Source organism: Marmota marmota, unplaced genomic scaffold (genome assembly GCF_001458135.2).
Source record: "Marmota marmota marmota unplaced genomic scaffold, marMar, whole genome shotgun sequence".
NCBI lineage: Eukaryota > Metazoa > Chordata > Mammalia > Rodentia > Sciuridae > Marmota > Marmota marmota.
In genome coordinates this window covers 8,067,388-8,087,320 of record NW_026000240.1, presented here as the reverse complement: position 1 = coordinate 8,087,320, position 19,933 = coordinate 8,067,388, and the positions used below count along the sequence as shown (strand labels likewise).

The 19,933-nt window shown below is 40.1% G+C and overlaps 2 protein-coding genes across 7 annotated transcripts in view; one reads left to right on the top strand and one right to left on the bottom strand.

The window, feature by feature from the left end:
* Rnf13 (ring finger protein 13) overlaps positions 1-19,933 on the bottom strand; it is a 114,733-nt gene that overhangs the window by 49,075 nt on the left and 45,725 nt on the right. The window lies entirely within an intron of this gene.
* Positions 8,554-9,513, top strand: LOC125613531. Its single transcript, XM_048793951.1, is given in 1 exon segment — positions 8,554-9,513. A coding segment is annotated over 1 exon segment (960 nt).

Below are 19,933 nucleotides of genomic sequence, written 5' to 3'. Positions count from 1 at the left end.
TTTCTTATAGTCTTCAGTCCCGCTACAAACTATGCACAAACTGAGCTGATCATCCTTCATCGTTACCCTAGGAAGAGGCACTACAAATACACAGATCTGTCCACACATCAGGGCTATCGATCTGCAAGAATAGTAAAAATGCAGAAGTTGACTCCTTGATAGAAAAGAGCCCAATTACTATATCACATGGCACTCTGGATTTCTGTGTAAAGTAAGACACACGGAGAACATTTATTATTTGAAATGCAACTCTGTACTTCCAAGTTCTAAAACTTTTAATTACAGAAGCTCTTCTCTTGCATGGAAAAAAAATTTCTAATGTTTGAACACTGAAAAAACAAGCTCAAAGGTATCATCTCAGACAGGCAGACCGATAGGTGACTGCCCTCAACACTGCTCATGCATCTCCCATGGATACCCAGTGTTTCAGAGAACAACTGGCTTCAGGTGGTGGCAGAAGGTGTTTGATAAAAGAACAGTTGTGGGGCTGGACTTATAGCTCAGTGGCAGAGCACTTGCCTAGCATGTGAGAGGCACTGGGTTCTATCCTCAGCACCATATAAAATAAATAAATAAAATAAAGGTATTGGATCCATCTACAATTTAAAAATAATTTTAAAAAATCTTTTAAAAAAGAAGAAGAATTGTTGCTTTAAATGTGATCCTTTTGTGTGTGTGGGGGGGGGGCAGGGGGCGCTGGGGATTGAACCCATGACCTTGTGCATGTGAGGCAAGCACTCTACCAACTGAGCTATATCCCCAGCCCAAATGTGATCTAATTTTAATAACACTAACTTAAGTTAGTGTTATTAAAAAAATCATTTATTTTAACTGGGAAGTGAGAAGAGAATATACTGAAATATGTCAGATTATGAGTAATTCATGAAATAAAAATATACATGGCATATGTATGTATAAATTTCAATCACAAGTCATTATTTTTTTTTAGTAAAAAAGTAATAAAGTGAAGTACAGAGAAGAAGTAAATATTGAGGAAATTCAACTCCCCTGGCTTAAGTATAAATATAAAAATACATCTGTCTTACAATGTATTCTAAGTGCTTAACCACTAGCAAAATAAAGATTATTTTAGTGTTGCTCCCAATCTACTTTCCTGGCCAAATATGAACTTGAATTCATATTTTAAATTGTTATTTAAAATTTTTTTTTGTTAGCAGTGTCATCTACAAAAAAAAACCTATAGATAATGCTATTTGCTGGTAAGAGACCAAACACTTTCTCCTTAGCAATGGCACCAAGATGAGGTTCACTCTGGCCACCAATCTTCAACATGGTCCTTAAGCTCCAAACCCACCCAGTAAGATGTGAGGAGGACGAGGAGATGGGGAGAGCAAAGGGTGGGGAGGAAGGAAGGGAGAAAGGTGGGGAAGGGAGTGCTCAGTGTGGATGAAGAGACAAGGAAGAAGAAATATTTGCAAACTGACATACTTGTCCATTTAGATGACTCTACCAAAAGGTTACTAGAAGAAATAACTCAATTTGGAATTCTATACTAGAAGAAATAACTCAATTTGGAATTCTATACTAGAAGAAATAACTCAATTTGGAATTCTATATCCAGTAAAACTCTCCTTCAAGAATGAAGGTTAAAATGGGCCAAGGAGCTAAACAGATACTTCTCAGAAGAAGACCTACATTCAATCAACAAATACATGAAAAAAAAATGTTCAACATCTCTAGCAATTAGAAAAATGTAAATCAAAACTAAGATTTCATCTCACTCCAGTCAGAATGGCAGTTATCAAGAATACGGACAACAATAAATGTTGGCAAGGATGTGGGGGGAAAGGCACACTCATTCCTTGCTGATGTGAATGCAAGTTGGTACAACTACTCTGGAAAGCAGTATGGGGAGGGGGACATGGGGGCAGGAAAGATGGTGGAATGAGATAAGACATCATTACCTTAGGTACATGTATGACTATACATATGGTGCGACACTACATCGTGTATAACCATAGAAATGTAAAGCTGTGCAGCAATTGTGTGCAATGAATCAAAATGCATCCTTCTGTCATATATATGTAACTAAAATTAAAAAAAAAAAAAGAATAATGAAGGTAAAATTTGCCTGTAATCCCAATGACTCAGGAAGCCGAGGCAAGAAGATATCAAGTTCCAAGCCAGCCTAGCAACTTAGCAAGACCCTGTCTCAACATAAAAAACAAAAAGGGATGGGGATGCGGCTCAGTGTAGAGCAAGCATCCTAGTTTCAGTCCCTGGTACCACAACCAACAAACACACAACGACAAAAAAAAAAAAAAAATAGAAGGTAAAACTAAGACACTGACAGATAAACAAAACTGAGGCAATCTGTCAATAACCCTATAACAGCTGAAATAGATAGTGAGAAAACAATAACTTGAATCTACACAGAACAAAGCATTATTAAATGTGAAAATAGAATAAAGACATTTTGATTTGTAACTCTTCTTTTCCTGTTTTATTTACTTATTCATTCATCCAGCCTTTTTCATTATCATCCCAATCAAATGCCAGAGATTAGCAGAATGGACTTAAAAGACTGATCCATATCCATATCCATACACTAGCAAAGAACAATCCAAAGTAAAATTAGGGGAAAAGATCCCATAGCAGCAAAAGGAATATAAAACATCTAAGAATAAATCTAATGAAAGAAGTATACAGCTTGTATGTTGAAAATTGCATAACACTGTAATAAACTGAAAATAAAAAAGTGATACTGAAATTTGCATGAAAATTCTAGAGACCAATCTTGAGAAAGAACAAAGTTAGATGATTCTCATTTCCCAATTTCAAAACCTACTAAACAAAGCTAGAATAATTAAGACAGTGTGACAAAGTATAACAGCAGACATATAATATAGCTCAGTGGAATACAACTGAAATTAAGAAAAACATAATATTTCACATGCAAGATTCCTGCAAAAAAAAATGTTTAACTTACATCTAACATGACAAAACAATCAGATAAACCCAATTGGTCATTATACAATACAGCTGTCCTGGATTATCCCAAAATATCAATGTCACAAAAGACAAACAGAGAATGGGGAAACGCTTGCTTCTAGGCATGAGCACAGTCGCTGATGTAGATTTTCTTTTCCTTTATAAACAACTAGAAAACTAGACAAAATTTATGAAACAACTGCTTTTAAACACTGAGCCACCAGTACTGTGTTCCTGTGCTGATGGTGCTCTCTGAGGCCATGAAACAAGGTGATTTCCACAATGGCCCTGGCTTTCTGCCTGGATCAGAACATTGCAGTCTCATTGAGTTTTTTTTTTTCTCATTGAGCACAAAGACCCAAGTTCAAGGAAGTTCACATGGATTAAATTTGAATTTTCAGCCTAGAGTACCACTGAAGGATCTTATGCAGAGAAATTACTTTAAATATTTGCACAGGGTCCTGTTGGGTCTTTGGCTGAATACAAAGATGGGCATGAGACTATGAGCCTGGACAAATAATCCCACCAGGGAAAGAACAATTACTGGGGAGTTTAGGATGAATAATTCCTAGGGCTCTGTCATGAAAAGTTCAAGTTCTGACTAACCAGAGTAGACAGACCTCCCTGGACATCCAGAACATTCAGAGGACACACGGAAGAATCACACCTATTAGTAGAGAACAGTAGCTAAAATAGTAGTCCCAGAATAAAGGCTACTCTGGATCAACTTAATAAATATTTAAAACAAGCCTCAGAAGGACCAACTTCATCTGGAATAAAATGCCAACCAAAATAAAACTAAATGATCTTTAAAGAAAGTCAACAAAACCCACACAAACAATGTAACACAATGTCCAGCAAACAATCAAAATTACTGGACATACAAAGAAGTAGGACAACATCGTGACCCATAAACAGGAGAAAAATTGTCAGTAGAAACAAATCCAAAAATGACTTGGAAATGGAATTAGCTGACAATGACTTTTAAATAGCTATTATAATTTATAACTTACAAACTAAAAAATTATATTCAAAGATCTGAAGGAAATATGGACAATGCTCAGAGAAATGGAAGATAGACCCAAATAATTTAAAAGACTCAAATGAAACTTCCAGAGAAAAAATATTACAATATGAAAATTTACTTGATGGATTTAACAGAAGATTAGCTGTTATAGAAGAAAAGCTCAGTTAATCTGAAGATAAAGCAACAGAAATTACTAAACTGAAACACAAAATAGAAGAGGGAAGAAAAAAGATCAAGAAAGTTGAAGATTAAAAGATGATAGCTAAACTCCTGATTGGATACTAAAATGATTAAAAAAAAAAAAAAGAGCTACATGAAATATTTTCAAGACGGAAAGTTTAGATTTGTGCTACTAAAATTACCAGATAACAATATTTGTCGGTAGTAAGTTTCCTCAGTGTATTCACTATGGTGGGCAAGTAGGAGAATGCATTAGCATACAGCAAGACACAATATATGGGGATTAATTTAAAATAGTTTAGAACAAAAAGCACTTGGGAGTTGTTAACCATGGCTTGTTTTCAGCAGGATACCTATGTCTTCACCTTTTTTTTATAAACCACAAGTTTTGTCTTAGGGCATTATTTTTTTAACACCCAGCCTAGTGCTTTGACAACCTGAATCACTTTAATCAGGATAGTTTCAAAAAATAAACTTTAAATAGAATAATTTGCATCTATCATGATTCATTGATAAAATGACATAATTATTAAGTAATTTCATGATGCCTCAAAAAGATCAGACACACACCAAAAAAATGCTGCTGTACTTAAAGATAAATGAAAAACACAATATGAAAAAACTCAATTGTGATGTTACATTTTTAGAGTATTACTTTAAAAATTAATAGAAGATTTCTTTCATGTTTTTTGATAAAATATTAATTACTAAAAAACCAAGCTTGTTTCTACCCTGAAAAGCAGAGATCTAATAAAATTTAAAGCATTTTGAATGTCAAACTTGATGTTCCCTAAAGAAAGCAACAATCTTGCTTATTGTATCTATCTCAATTCTAGAAGAGTATTACTCACAAACAGTGTTTAAAATAAACTGTAACTAACATAACTGTTTATGCTGCCCTATCCAGCAAGATAAAACTCACAAAAACAAAGTTTTCTTTTATCTGTTTTTTAGTTCCCCTTAAAAAAAAAAAAAAATCACAAAAATTTTTACTTTAGTCATTGTGAAAAAAAAAAAAAATCCTAATATATGCTGCAATTTTCCCAGCTTTCTCAAGTTGAAGGGCACCAAGTCTGATCTGACCTTTTCCAGTAACTCAAGGTCATCATGAATAGGTGTAAATGTACTGTAGTTGCCTTTTGTCCTCAATGCTAAGTGTCAAACATTACTTCCTCTTTCTCTTTGGGTTTACAATCAGTAACAGTCAGATATCACTGCCTCTGTCCACACTTAAAGTATTTTCTGCAGTAGAGAAATAACAAAACCTGACAAGAATTTCTTTTCTTCTTAAGACATTAAGTGCACAAAAATTCTGAGAAGCAGTATCAGAGTACATGGTTTTGATGCTGCAGCTTTGTGACATTTACCACGGAGACACACAGGCATGTTCCCTTTTTTACCTGAGGTTCTGTTCTGGAGAACTGACCTTTGGTAAGTGGCATACTGCTCCCATACATGTTTGTTCAGGCTAAGTTGAATTTATTTAATGCATTAGAAAATATTTTTGGTTGGGTCAGCAAAATCTTCTCTGTTATATGAAAAGCCACATTTATTTGTTTCAAGAACACCAGAAAACAGAAGCCAGAATTCTTGGAACTTCAAAAATCAAAGATTTTACATGTTCCAGTGGTATCATTTAAAAAAATCAATCTGTACTATTTTTAATGTTGTTTTTTGTTTGTTTGTTTCCTGTACTAGGGATTGAACCTAGGGGTGCTCTACATCTGAGTTGCATCCCCAACCCTTTTTCATCTTTTATTTTGAGGCAGGGCCTTGCTAAATTGCCCAGGCTGGCCTCAAACTTGCAATCCTCCTTTCTCAGCCTCCTGGGTAGCTGGGATCACAGGCGTGTACCACCACACCCAGCTCCAATTTGTACTGAGTGATAAGATTTCGTACTAATTATAAATAAAAGCAATTTTGAATTTATAACTGCTTGAGCAAAAGGATACTTTAATGTCCTGGCCAGCTTTCACTACTACAAAGAAAAAACTCAGTCCAAAATCACTACAGTAAAATCATTTAGTGGACCCACATGAAATTTATCTTTTAAATAAAAAGGAATTTAATATACTAAAGTATTTTAGGTAGTATAGGTAAGTTTCTTAAAGCTATTGTAGGGCTGTGGCTATGTGCTGTATACATACCCATGCATGGATAAAAATAAACTTCTAACCGTGGGTTGTAGTAAAAAAGTTTGGCACCCAACCATACAGATAGTCCCCAGTGTTCTGTAGGTTGAGTACAATCAGAAGAGAATGGTCTTCCACATATTGCAACAATCATATTACATAACACCCTTACCAAATCAAAGCCATTATCTTATGGTCTTTGAATGTGACTGTTTCCAATAAAGTTTAATATTGTGTCTGGCACACACACTTAGTACTTAAGATAATAAAATCAGTTAATTTAATAAAGTTAAATTAAAATAAAATAATCCTTTTTTTCCTGGTGACATTAAGCAAACGTTGAATAACCCTTATATGCATCTACTTCTACTGCTTGCTATTAGCTTGCAATAAAAAGAAAACCTTTACTTTGTAAGTGAAAAACTTTAAAATGAATCTCTAACCTGCTTAAATATTTCATTGTTTTTATTGCAATTTAAGCCTTAAAAGGGTGTTCAAAAAATATTTTCTAGTTCCTAAGTATACTAAAGTATATATTAAAATGAAGAATACCATCTGAGTTTTGGATACTGACAGGTTTCATATTCCAATCAAATCTTAATTATTTCACAATCTAACACAGCAGAAGCTCCATTTCAACCCACTTACTATTGAAAATAAAAGCAATTTTGAATTTATAACTGCTTGGGCAAAAGCATACTTTAATGATAACTAGGCAACCAAAGGATAACTCTGCACTTACTCTCTGCCTACTTGGAACTGATAACAGGACTCACCCTCCACTTGGAGAATCACAGCAGGATCCTGATGCCCAGCGCCACCCGGTGCCAAGCCTGTGCACTCCCTCCCCTGCCTGTGCACTGGGTTGGTGCCTCCTGCAAGCTCAGGACACAGCACTATAAAAACAGGAGCTCTGCTCCCAGGAGGCCCCAGTGAGAAAACACATCCAGGGGATTCCAGGCCAGAATCACGCATGAGAGGAAAATAATATTACAGAGCAAAAGGAAAGAATCTACAGTAGAGAAGAAGAAAATACAGAGGACTGCTGGGTTTTCTCTGGACTTTTTAAAGAATCTTTGCCATCAGGAACTTTTCCAAACACAAGACGAAAAATGAGTAGCTATAATAAGCAATCACTTTGTGGTAAACTTAGTATTGCTTAATTTAAAATGCTTGATGTCAATGTTAAAATAGTTTGAATAGAAAGTTCTCTCATTATTTTGAAAAATGGTAAGTCTGGTGGTTTGTTTTCAAAATCTAGTATTCAGCCTTAATTAGATCCAGTTGTAGCCCTTCCTTTTTGCCGCCCTAATTCTACAAGGAGCCAATCGCACAGACTGTAAGCCCAGACTCCTCCAACCAGAGTGTAGGGCAACAGCACAGGCTGCCCTGTCCTCCCACCTTCCAATTCAAGTTTAATTTCTTGTGGCACCTTGCTACATTATGAAAATCAAATAGTGATACTGCTTTAACATGGTCTCTGTGTGTGTGTGTGTGTGTGTGTGTGTATGTATATATATAACAAAACCTAAAAATAATCACTTGATAATAATGTCCAATGAAGATTAAATTGATACATTAGAAGGTAACAGTTTCTCTTAAGCTCATTATGCTGTAAAGGTTAAATTTAAGTTTTGCTCTCCTGTTAAGTTTTGCTTTTCTGTAAGCTTAAATTCTGTTTTCCTGGAACCCGAAACTTATGTTAAAAACAGTTACTTATGTCAAAATGTACCCTGACCCAACACCCCCTGACAAAATGCATGATTACTCTGTAATGGTTATTTTGTAACAATCCCACCCTCGCACCCTAACTGCCATATGAATTTCCCTGTTTAAACACTGCATAAAAACTCTGCTTAAGCTGTGCTCAGAGCTCCAGCTTCTCTCAGGAGAACTCTGAGCCCCAGCATGCTGGTCCAATAAACCCCTTTGCTTTTGCATGAGACAGTCTCTTGGTGGTCCTTTCCTCCGACGTTTGCCTGACCCTAACATTTGGGGGCTCATCCAGGATTCGGCAGCGGCGGACGAAAGACCCCAACGGACATTTCTTGGGGGAAGTAAGGCGCCTCCTTTTTGTTTTGATTTTGTTTTCTTCGTTTCGATCGCTCAGGACTTTTAATTTTAGGGCTTGGCAAGGTGGCTGTTGGTGGAAAGCATAAGTTCTCCCCAACGGTGGTGGACAGACGTGTCCAGAAGCCACAGGCCACGTCCCCAGGGGACGCCTTGGTGGACTCGGGAAATCGAGGGACGGAAGTGCCCCAGATGCGAGGGACAGAAGAGCCCTCAGCTCAGGTGTATTTTGCCACTGATTCAGACTCAGTGACTCTGTTGCCAGCCCGTCAGGTTCTGCCGGCTACTCAGTTTTGGTTTCTATTTCAAACTTGTGGTGGACGTCTATTGTTTGTCTTTGTTGTCTGTGTCATTACTTTCACTGTTTGCATATCCCTCATTATGGGACAAGGTACCTCAACTCCCCTGTCTTTGACCCTTGATCATTGAACTAAAGTCCACTCAAGGGCCCAGAATCTCTCTTTTTCAGTGAAACACCGGACCTGGCAGACTCTCTGTACATCAGAATGGCCCACTCTCAGAGTCGGATGGCCCCCAGAAGGATCCTTCCACCTCCCTCTAATCCAAAAAGTCAGAAATATTGTCTTCCAGCCGGGGCCACATGGTCATCCAGATCAACAGCCATATATTCTCACTTGGCAGAACCTCTGTAAATCTCCCCCTTCATGGGTGAAACCTTTTCTTGTACCTGCCTCCACCTCTACCCCCACCATTCTGTCCCTCAAACCCTCCGGTCCTTCTCCTCTTCCTCCCCCTCTTCCCTCCATCCTCCCTGAATCTCAGGATCTAACCTTACTAGATTCCCCTCCTCCACCCCCATATCCCTTGCCCCTCAGCTCCCAACGTCCTATAGACAATTCCCCTGAAGCAGATCCGATCCCTTTGGTAGAGGAAACTGCTCCAGATGACTCCCTTGCGGTAAGCCCAACTCCTCCTCCATCGGAGGAAATTGGGCCAGCAGGGGGAACCCGCCGACGGCGAATAATTAAGAATCCTGATGCTCCAGTAATGCTCCCCCTCCGCCCCTACGGGCCAATGATTGATGATGGACAAGGGGGAGAAATACAAGTTTACCAATATTGGCCCTTCTCCTCTTCTGATCTATATAACTGGAAAAATAATAATCCCCCTTTTTCTAAAGATCCCACCTGACTCACAGGTTTAATAGAGTCACTGATGTTTTCACACCAGCCTACTTGGGATGATTGCCAACAGCTTCTAGGGACCCTCTTCACAACTGAGGAACGAGAGAGGATCCTCCTGGAAGCCAGGAAAAATATTCTTGGACCAGATGGACGACCAACCCAACTTCCCAATCTAATTGAAGCTGCCTTTCCCCTGAACAGACCCAACTGGGATCCCAACACCCTCAAAGGTAGGGAGCATCTGTCCACTTATCGCCGGATTCTAATAGCGGGTCTCCGAGGGGCCGCCAGACGGCCAACTAATCTGGCCAAGGTAAGAGAGATTATCCAAGGGCCTAATGAGTCACCCTCAATGTTTCTAGAGAAAATTATGGAAGCATATAGGAGATATACTCCTTTTGATCCTCAGGCAGAGGACCAAAAGGCATCTGTTGCAATGGCCTTCATCGGGCAAGCTGCCCTAGATATTAAAAAAAAAGCTACAACGTTTAGATGGACTACAAGATATGACTTTAAGAGATTTAGTCAGAGAGGCTGAGAAAGTGTATTATAAAAGGGAGACAGAGGAAGAAAAGAACAAAGAAGGGAGAAAGAAAGGGAAAAGAAGGAAGATGAAAGGAATAAAAGACAGACTAAGATGTTGGCAAAGGTCCTGGTCACAGCAGCAGACAGACTAGAAGTTAAAAAGCAAGGAGACAGAAAAGGGTACCTGGGCCCACGCCAAAAATCGCCCTTGGCTTCAGACCAATGTGCTTACTGTAAGGAAAAGGGACACTAGGCCAGAGAATGCCCTAAAAGGAAACAGTCACGCCAGCCAGCCATCCTAACCCTGGAAGATGATTAGGGGAGTCAGGGCTCGGACCCCCTCCCCGAGCTCAGGGTAACTTTTGAAGTGGAGGGGACCCCAGTAAACTTCGAACTGGACACAGGAGCAATATACTCAGCCCTTAAAACTCCATTGGGCCCCTTATCAAACAAGAGGTCACTAGTTCAAGGGGCTAATGGCAGTAAATATCGGGCTTAGACAACTAAGAGGACTATGGACTTGGGGAAGGGTAAAATTCATCACTCTTTCTTGGTAATCCCAGAATGTCCGACCCCATTGATGGGCAGAGATCTGCTCACCAAACTCCGGGCCAAAATAACCTTTAACCCTGATGGTCCCCAAGTGGAGTTTCTGAACCCTTCAGTAAAGACTCCCATAGTCACAGCTTTAACTATGTCAGTAGATGATGAACATCAACTCTTCATGCCCTCTAAGACTGATCAAACGGGCAAGCTACCCCCAAAATGGATAATAAATTACCCCGATGCCTGGGCAGAAACTGCTGGACTAGGTTTAGCAGTCAAACAGCCTCCGATAGTAGTGAAATTAAAAACCTCTGCCTCCCCAATCAATATTAAACAATATCCTCTAAACAAAAAAGCTAAAAATGGAATAAGGCCTCATATTCAAAAATACTTGGCTCTAGGGGTCCTAAGGCCCTGCCAATTGGCCTGGAACACTCCCCTACTGCCAGTAAAGAAACCTAGAGGAGACTATCATCCTGTGCAGGACTTAAGGGAAGTCAACAACAGAGTACAGGACATTCACCCCACAGTACCTAATCCATATAATCTGCTTAGTACTCTAAATTCTGAACGAAAATGGTATACTGTCCTGGACTTAAAAGATGCCTTCTTTTGTTTGCCTTTACATAAAGATAGCCAGCTACTGTTTGCTTTCGAGTGGGTGGATCCAGAAACAGGAACATCTGGCCAACTAACCTGGACTAGACTCCCACAGGGGTTCAAAAACTCCCCCACTCTCTTTGATGAAGCCCTCCACAGGGACCTCAATAACTTCAGGACTACACACCCAGGAGTCACCCTGCTTCAATATGTGGATGACCTGCTGCTGGCAGCTGACACCAAGGAAAACTGTGAGTCTGAAACACGAGCACTATTATCCGAGCTTGCTCGGCTTGGATATAGAGCTTCTGCCAAAAAGGCTAAAATCTGCCAGCAAGAAGTTATTTTCCTGGGCTATTCCCTTAGAGATGGCAAAAGATGGCTCACAGGGCCCAGAAAACAGACTGTTGTGCAGATACCGCCCCCATCTAATAGGAGGCAACTTAGAGAGTCTCTCGGGACTGCTGGCTTTTGTAGATTATGGATTCCTGGGTTTGCATCCCTAGCCGCTCCTTTGTACCCACTGTTGAAGGCAAACACCCAATTCCAATGGACCCCCAAACATCAGCAAGCTTTTAATGATATTAAAAAGGCACTGCTATCTGCTCCAGCTCTAGCACTTCCGGATGCAGAAAAGCCCTTTACTCTTTACATTGAAAAAAAAAAATAGCCCGAGGAGTGCTCACTCAGACTTTAGGGCCCTGGAAGAGACCTATAGCCTACCTGTCCAAAAGGCTAGATCCAGTGGCTAGCGGGTGGCCCCATTGCCTAAAAGCTATAGCAGCAGCGGCCCTTCTAATAAAAGATGCTGATAAATTAACGCTGGGACAGAAGCTAACCATTATAGCCCCTCATGCCCTGGAGAACATCATTCGTCAGCCTCCAGACAGATGGCTATCAAACTCTAGAATAACTCACTATCAGAGCCTGTTGCTTGACAAAGACAGAATAACACTGGGACCCCCAGCCCCACTTAACCCAGCCACACTCCTACCTGAAGAATCATCAGAGCCTGTCATCCATGACTGTCAACATATACTGGCAGAAGAGACCAGTATACGACAGGATCTAAAGGATCAGCCACTGCCCCATCCTGAAGTCGTGTGGTTTACGGACGGCAGCAGCTTCCTCCAGGACGGTAAGCGGCGAGCTGGGGCAGCAGTAGTTAGCAGGACAAAAGTCATCTGGTCCTCTAGTCTCCCGGAAGGGACATCTGCACAAAAGGCAGAGCTGATCGCTCTTACGAAGGCATTAGAACTAGCAACAGGCAAAAAGGCCACCATATATACTGATAGCCGATATGCGTTTGCTACCGCCCATATACATGGGGCTATTTATCAGCAAAGGGGGCTATTAACCTCAGCCGAAAAAGAAATAAAAAACAAAGATGAGATTCTCCGCCTTCTCTCAGCAGTGCAAAACCCCAAATAACTAGCTATAGTGCACTGCCCAGGGCACCAAAAGGGAAATGATCCCGTGGCGGTCTGAAACAGAAGGGCAGATGAGGAAGCTAAGTTGGCAGCTCTGACCGGAGTAACCGTGTTAACACTTTCCTCACCGGGGGAACAACAGTCAGGAGATTTAACTGCGTCGGAGTACCCAGGCAATTTAACACCTGAGGACACTGAAACTGAACTCCTTGACTCCACCGGGCCTAGCCTGCAATTTCAAAAAGCCCTACACTATGTTAAAGATGTGCATCAACTCACTCACCTTGGTTCAAAAAAACTACAGGCATTCCTGAAGGACCAAGAGCAGAAATTTCCGCTGACCAGCACACAACGAAAAGAAATAGCCAAACAGGTAATAAAAGCCTGCCGGGTCTGTCAATTGGTTAATGCTTACCCTTCCAAGCTTCCTACAGGGAAGCGCCTACGAGGGACCAGACCAGGACAATTCTGGGAAATAGACTTTACTGAAATTAAACCAGCAAGGTATGGACTTAAGTATCTTCTAGTTTTTTGTAGATACTTTTTCAGGGTGGGTTGAAGCCTTCCCCACGAAAAAAGAAACAGCTCAAGTGGTAATCAAAAAGATCCTGGAGGACATCTTCCCGAAATTCGGCCTGCCTAAGGTAATAGGGTCCGATAATGGACCGGCGTTCGTGGCCCAGGTAAGTCAGGGATTGGCCAGGACCCTGGGGATTAATTGGAAGTTACATTGTGCTTATAGACCCCAGAGCTCAGGACAGGTAGAAAGGATGAATAGGACTATTAAAGAGACCTTAACAAAATTGAGCTTAGAGATCGGCATAAAAGATTGGACTATGCTCCTACCTTATACACTGTTTCGTGCAAGAAATACTCCCTCAGTCTCTTTATGTAATCTTACCCCCTATGAAGTTCTCTATGGTACCCCTCCTCCAATAAGAGACCTAACCCCAACTTTGAAACTTAATGATTCCTTCCATACTCCCTTGCTTGACAGACTTAAAGCTCTTGAAAAAACCCAGCAGTACCTGTGGAAACAGCTGGCTGCTTCCTGCCAACCTGGAGACGAAGGGACCCCACACCAATACCAAGTGGGAGACTTTGTCTATATAAGACGACATCAGGTGTCATCCCTGGAGCCTCGCTGGAAAGGAACCTGGTGGGCATGTGACTCAGGGTTAACTCCTTGCATTTCAGCCCAGATATTTAACAACTCTGTAAATTATTGTGTAATGGTACAAATATTTCCCAGAGTGCTCTATCATGACGCAAATACATTTGAAGATCAAATAAGGGGATATACCACCCGATTCCGCCGGGAACCTGTGTCCCTCACTTTAGCCATATTATTAGAAATAGGAGTTGCTATAGGAGTGGGTACAGGAACCGCTGCCCTGGTCCATGGGTCTCAATAAATGGCCAAATTACAAGCAGCAATAGATCAGGACTTAAAAACATTAGAAACCTCCATCACAGCCTTACAAGAGTCCCTAACCTCTCTCTCTAAAGTTGTTTTACAAAATAGACGAGGGTTAGACCTCCTCTTCATGAGGGAAGGGGGACTCTGTGCTGCCCTAAGGGAGAAATGTTGCTTCTATGCTGACCATAGTGAGGTAGTCAAAGAACCAATGACTAAATTAAGAAAACGCCTTGAGGAGCGACAACGAGAGAGAGAGGCTCAAAAAGGATGGTTTGAGTCTTGGTTCACACAATCCCCCTGGCTAACTACACTCTTATCAGCCCTAGCTGGTCCTTTAATAATCCTCATGTTATTGTTAACTGTGGGACCCTGTTTACTCAACCGTGTGGTCTCCTTTCTCCAAGCTCAAATTGGACAAGTTAAACTTATGGTAATAAGACAACAGTATGTCCCTTTAGCAGACACAGAGTGTGATACCCCTCAATAATCTGTCACTTCTAAGATTAGAAGTACTCAGAAAAAGAAGTGGGGAATGTAAAGGTTAAATTTAAGTTTTGCTCTCCTGTTAAGTTTAAGTTCTGTTTTCCTGGAACCCGAAACTTATGTTAAAAACAGTTACTTATGTCAAAATGTACCCTGACCCAACACCCCCTGACAAAAAGCATGATTATTCTGTAATGGTTATTTTGTAACAATCCCACCCTCGCACCCTAACTGCCATATGAACTTCCCTGTTTAAACACTGCATAAAAACTCTGCTTAAGCTGTGCTCAGAGCTCCAGCTTCTCTCAGGAGAACTCTGAGCCCCAGCATGCTGGTCCAATAAACCCCTTTGCTTTTGCATGAGACAGTCTCTTGGTGGTCCTTTCCTCCGACGTTTGCCCGACCCTAACAATGCAGACATTCATTTTATTATTATTTAAACTGCACATCCTTTATGATATTTTTATTGTGCAGACTACTTTACAAAACTCAAAAAGGTAATAAGTCAAAACAAAAAAAGGAACATGGTACATACAATACTGGGTGGTTCGGAAGCCTGGCTCCTCTGACCGCATGTTGGCCTTGGCCAGTGGCAGCAAGGTGGCAGTGTTGGCCCTGCCCTTTACTGCCTATTTTACACCTAAGGACGGCTCTGGGAGTGCAGGGCTCGCATCCAGGCCTTTGAACCCTAATGGGCAGGCACCTTTCCAACAGCACTCCTCAGGCACACGCCTTTACTACGTTTTTAAAAACATTTTTAAGTAAATCAACAAAAAAGGTTATAAATCACTTTGTAGGAATATTTAGAAACTATTTATTACATGACCTTCACTAGTTATGTAATAACTGCAGTTTGATTTCTATTCAAAAATCGTATTTATCTGCCTAGTGCTACTGATGTGGAGCTCGCACTTGGAATACCAGGTAACGTGTTCTCCTGGAGGCCTGAGAGAGGGAACAAAAGGTAAGTGTAGAAAGGAAAACAGGAGGACTTTCATAAGATAAAATTCCACAAAAAAAAAACAATAATCCAGAAAATGCATATGATAATTTTTTAATTCTCATGAAACACCTGGACCTTGAGAAAAATGGTATAAATGGATACACAGATTTAGAAATATTTCCAAGGGCACTTCAAGAAATGAACACAAAACCAACAGAGAATTCCAATAATGCTGTTTTTTTCCCTACTCTGTTTAACTTACATTTAAAGCCCTGATGGTGGTTTAAAATACTTCATTTTGCACATATTAAATGCCAGTGTATTAGACACTGGAACCACAGATCTCACCATGATCTTTTCCTTCAGAGAGCTGACAGAGACTAACATGGGATTAAGCAAAATGCAAAAGAAGTAATTAATTCTACCTTGGAAGGAATCAGGAAGGATTTCAGACAGAAGATAATTCCTCTTAGATTTCTTCTTCAGAATGATTCAAGTCACTTTCCTAATTGAGACTTAATATACCTTTAATTTATTTATCAAAGAGCCAATAATGTTTCTAACCTCAAATGCTCACTCTTACCAAAAAGTAACATTTCCAAACAATTATATTTTGTAACATCAAAGAACAGCACTGTACAAAACAACAACAACAACAAAAAGCATTGCTTTGCCTGTCCTCTAAAGAGCTGAACATTTTAGAGGACACAGTTTTTGTCAGTGAATGTGTTTTCAGAATCAATGGTTGACATGTCATCAGGAGTTCTCTTACTGCCCTTTCGAATATCTCACATATCCAAACACTAAATCTGAGTTCTACTGCACCTCATCTCTTCTCAGGGCACAATAGATTGAAAGACTCAGATTGTTTCTCTCAACAGAAGCAGAAGTTTAGGCAGTGCTCTTTATCTGGAATGTGATTCCACCCTCCAGAAATTGTTCACTGCCCCTCTGCAGTCTCAGTGGCTGCCTCTGCATCACAACACTTGGACTGATCTGTATGAAGAAAATGAGCCATTGCCTTTATTAAAGCACATAAATTCTACTTCATCATTAACTTTTAAAGAAGAAAAAAGAAAGTATAACTTTCTTTAATGCCAGCACAACATTCACCTTAAAAGCAAAACAACCCAGTGGCTTGGGAGGCTGAGGCAGAAGGATCACAAGTTCAAGGCCAATGTCAGCAACTTAACAAGGCTCTAAGCAACTCAGTGTGACCCTGTCTCTAAATAAAATACAAAAAAGGGGGCTAAGGATGTGGCTCAGTAGTTAAGTGCCCCTGGGTTCAATTCTGAGACCAAAAAAAAAAAAAAAACATGTAAAGAGCTGTAGAAAATAGTTCCGGAGTGTCCAGCACCACTGATCAGCAGGACTGTCTCCATCTACTTTCACCCCTGCTTCTTTCTTCTTCTCTGTCTGCAATGCAAGGGGTTCCCTTCTCCTAGGAAAACTCTGGAAGACAGAGCCAATTCCCATTCATCTGAGGTAATTTAGATGTCACTTTGGATAGGAGAAAGACCACAAAATAACCTTGCAACTACCATCCACTGCAGTACCGCAGACAGTGCTGCATCAAGCTTTCCCGCAGCTCAGTCTACTGAGCTACCTACAGAACAAGCAAAGAAGTCATTTTCTATTTGCTTCAGCCAGGACATCCATACGGAAGTGTAGATGGACATGCATGAACCACTACTGATCATCAACAAAGAGAAATTTATTGGCAGTTCTGAAGAAGTCTTATACATTCTCATAAGTGATTAGATTTCATAACATACCTAATATAAAGCTATAAATATAATAATCAATTTGGAAGCTCAGAAAATGCAATCAGAGATTTCTGATCAAGGAGTATGGCCAAAAAAGCTAATACTTATTCACCAGTAACCACACTAGAAAGGAAATTGTCTTTGGGATGAGAGTACAGTTGCTTCTCCAGGGACCAAGGTGACTATATCCTTACCAACCCAGAACACCTTGAGAAGAGATCCATAATTACTCTTGCAAATTTATAAAACTTATACCTTACACACTGGAATAACCATCCCTTGTAAGTCAAATCATAAATCTTATACATCAACTGATACCATGTTACTATATTATGGTGTGATTTATCAGCCAGTAATTTAACTTCTGAAGAGTCACCATCTTTGCCATCCTTACCTCTTCTCTATTTATCTCCATGGTAAAATCATGAAATAGCAACACTAAAGCCTACAGCCTCCTTCATGTGTGACAGGCATTTCACAGTGACTATTTCATTTGATCCTCACAATAATCCTATAACACAGGACAGCTTATCAATTCCTATGCAGATAAAGCACACAGAGGCTAAATAACTTGCCCAAGATCATACTGCTAGTAAATGATAAAGATGGGATTCAAATATATGCAGTCTATTCCTAGGACCTATTGGAATTACTATGTCTCCCCTCTAAACCAATTTCCCCAAATTTAATACAACTGAGATGAAGATAAAAATCAACAGAAGTCAGATAGGTAAAGAATCTTTAGGCATAAAATCTCCATTATACATTTATGAACCAAAAATAATCAAGTTTAAAAAAATCTACAACAGACTAGAATTTTATGCATTAAAAGACTCTGCCTATATGATAAAGTTTAATAGGAAAATTTTTAAGATTTTCCTTTCCAAATGACAATGGCTCAATTTAAATACTTTACATGTTTTTTCCATGTGTGTAGGGGAGTGTGAGAGTGTGTGTGTGTGTGTGTGTGTATATATATTTGGGGGGTATGTATGTGGTGCTGGGATTGAACCCAGGGCCTTGTGCATGTGAGGCAAGCAGTCCACCAACTGAGCTATATCCCCAGCCCCCATGTATGTATTTTTTAAGAATACATTATACACATAAGCAGAAGGCTTACTATTACTAGGTTTGATTTAACAAAACTTTATTGACTGATCACTATGCACTGTGATACAAAATGTATATATAAGTATAATTAAAACATGAACTATAATCACCTTAAGCTCACAAAATAAGAAAATATATAAAATATCATGAAGATAAGATCAACAAAGGAGGCATCTGCAAAGTGGAAGCTGGCAATCTCAGCTGGAATAATGCTCAGCCAGCGATAGGACAGACAGCCAAGAAGGCATCCAAACATGTAAGCAATCTGACAGTCAAATATGAGGGTGGCAACAGTTGCCCTAGACAGAGAAACAACCTGTGTGAAGGCACAGGGGTGCGGTCAGCACAGCACAGCAGTGGACAGACCTCAGGCAGGCAGTGTAAAGAGAGGAGCTAGAGTAAGGCTCAGGTTGTGAAAGTCCACCAGAACCCAGATTCCTGATTAGGAATGCACTAGAGGGACAGAAGAGCTAACCAGCCTACTTCTTCACTCTGGACTTGTGCTTTCACCTCAAAAATGAATATCTGTGACCTTATTCCCCTAACTTTCAAAGGGAAACACCACCATCCCACCTAAAAAGGAAAGTCACAACAGCAACAAAGTAGCCTAGCTTCTTGTCACCAAAGACTCCAGAGTCAGAGAGAGAGAGAGAGAGAAACCTCAGACTCATGAGAATTAGTATTAAAATACATTTAAAATACATTTAATTTTCTATGAGCAAAAAGTTAACAGAATGTTACAATAATATTTCATTTGGCTGGAAGAAATGTGCAATTAATAGTTTGGTTCTGGATCAAATCTCATAATGATTTAAAAGTCAAACTACACAAACAACTTTGAAGGCAGGAAAATCTAGACTTGATTTGAAACACTATTTTTCATTTAAAGGCAATCGAGAGTCCAGATCTGGAATTAATGTACCATAGATACAATACTTGTCATTTACAAACTGATGTACATTTCAAACCCCTTTTCAGTCATTATTTGACTCCTCTAGTGAGTTTCTTATGGAGGCACCACTTCTTGATGAGAGAGACAAACACCATGCACATCAGGGCTCGGGCAGCCTTCCCTTCTGAACAGAGCATTGTCTATGCCAAGCTATGGAATGTGTGAGGTTGACAGGAGCTCTGAGCAGGCTAGTACAGTCACATCAGGACCTGTTCTATACAGGCCTCTAAGTGGCTTCTGCCCAGGCCAAACCAAAAATACAGCTCCACACACTAACGCCTTCAGAGCAGCCCTGGTGGCACTGAGGGGACATACTACTGTGAGAAGCCAAGAATTTGGACTGAACTCCCACACGAGCCCAGCAGACAAAAGCAACTCAGAGGTAATCATAGTACTGAGCGCTGGGGCTGCAGGAGGCTTGCAGATAATGAACTAAGCTATGACCAATTGGCCTTCTCTCTTCTACAAATGCTGAGGGATTGTGCTGGTGGAGTTCTAAGATCAGCTCTGGTTCTGGGGGGAGTCTGGTTCACAAATGTATTTTGTGTTGCTTTTTTTTTTTTTTTCCACTTCACACTGATTTGTTTTTCTTTGCTTAAAAAACTCTACTTGACATAATCATTGGCCTAAGGAATTCCTTCTGTCATGAAGG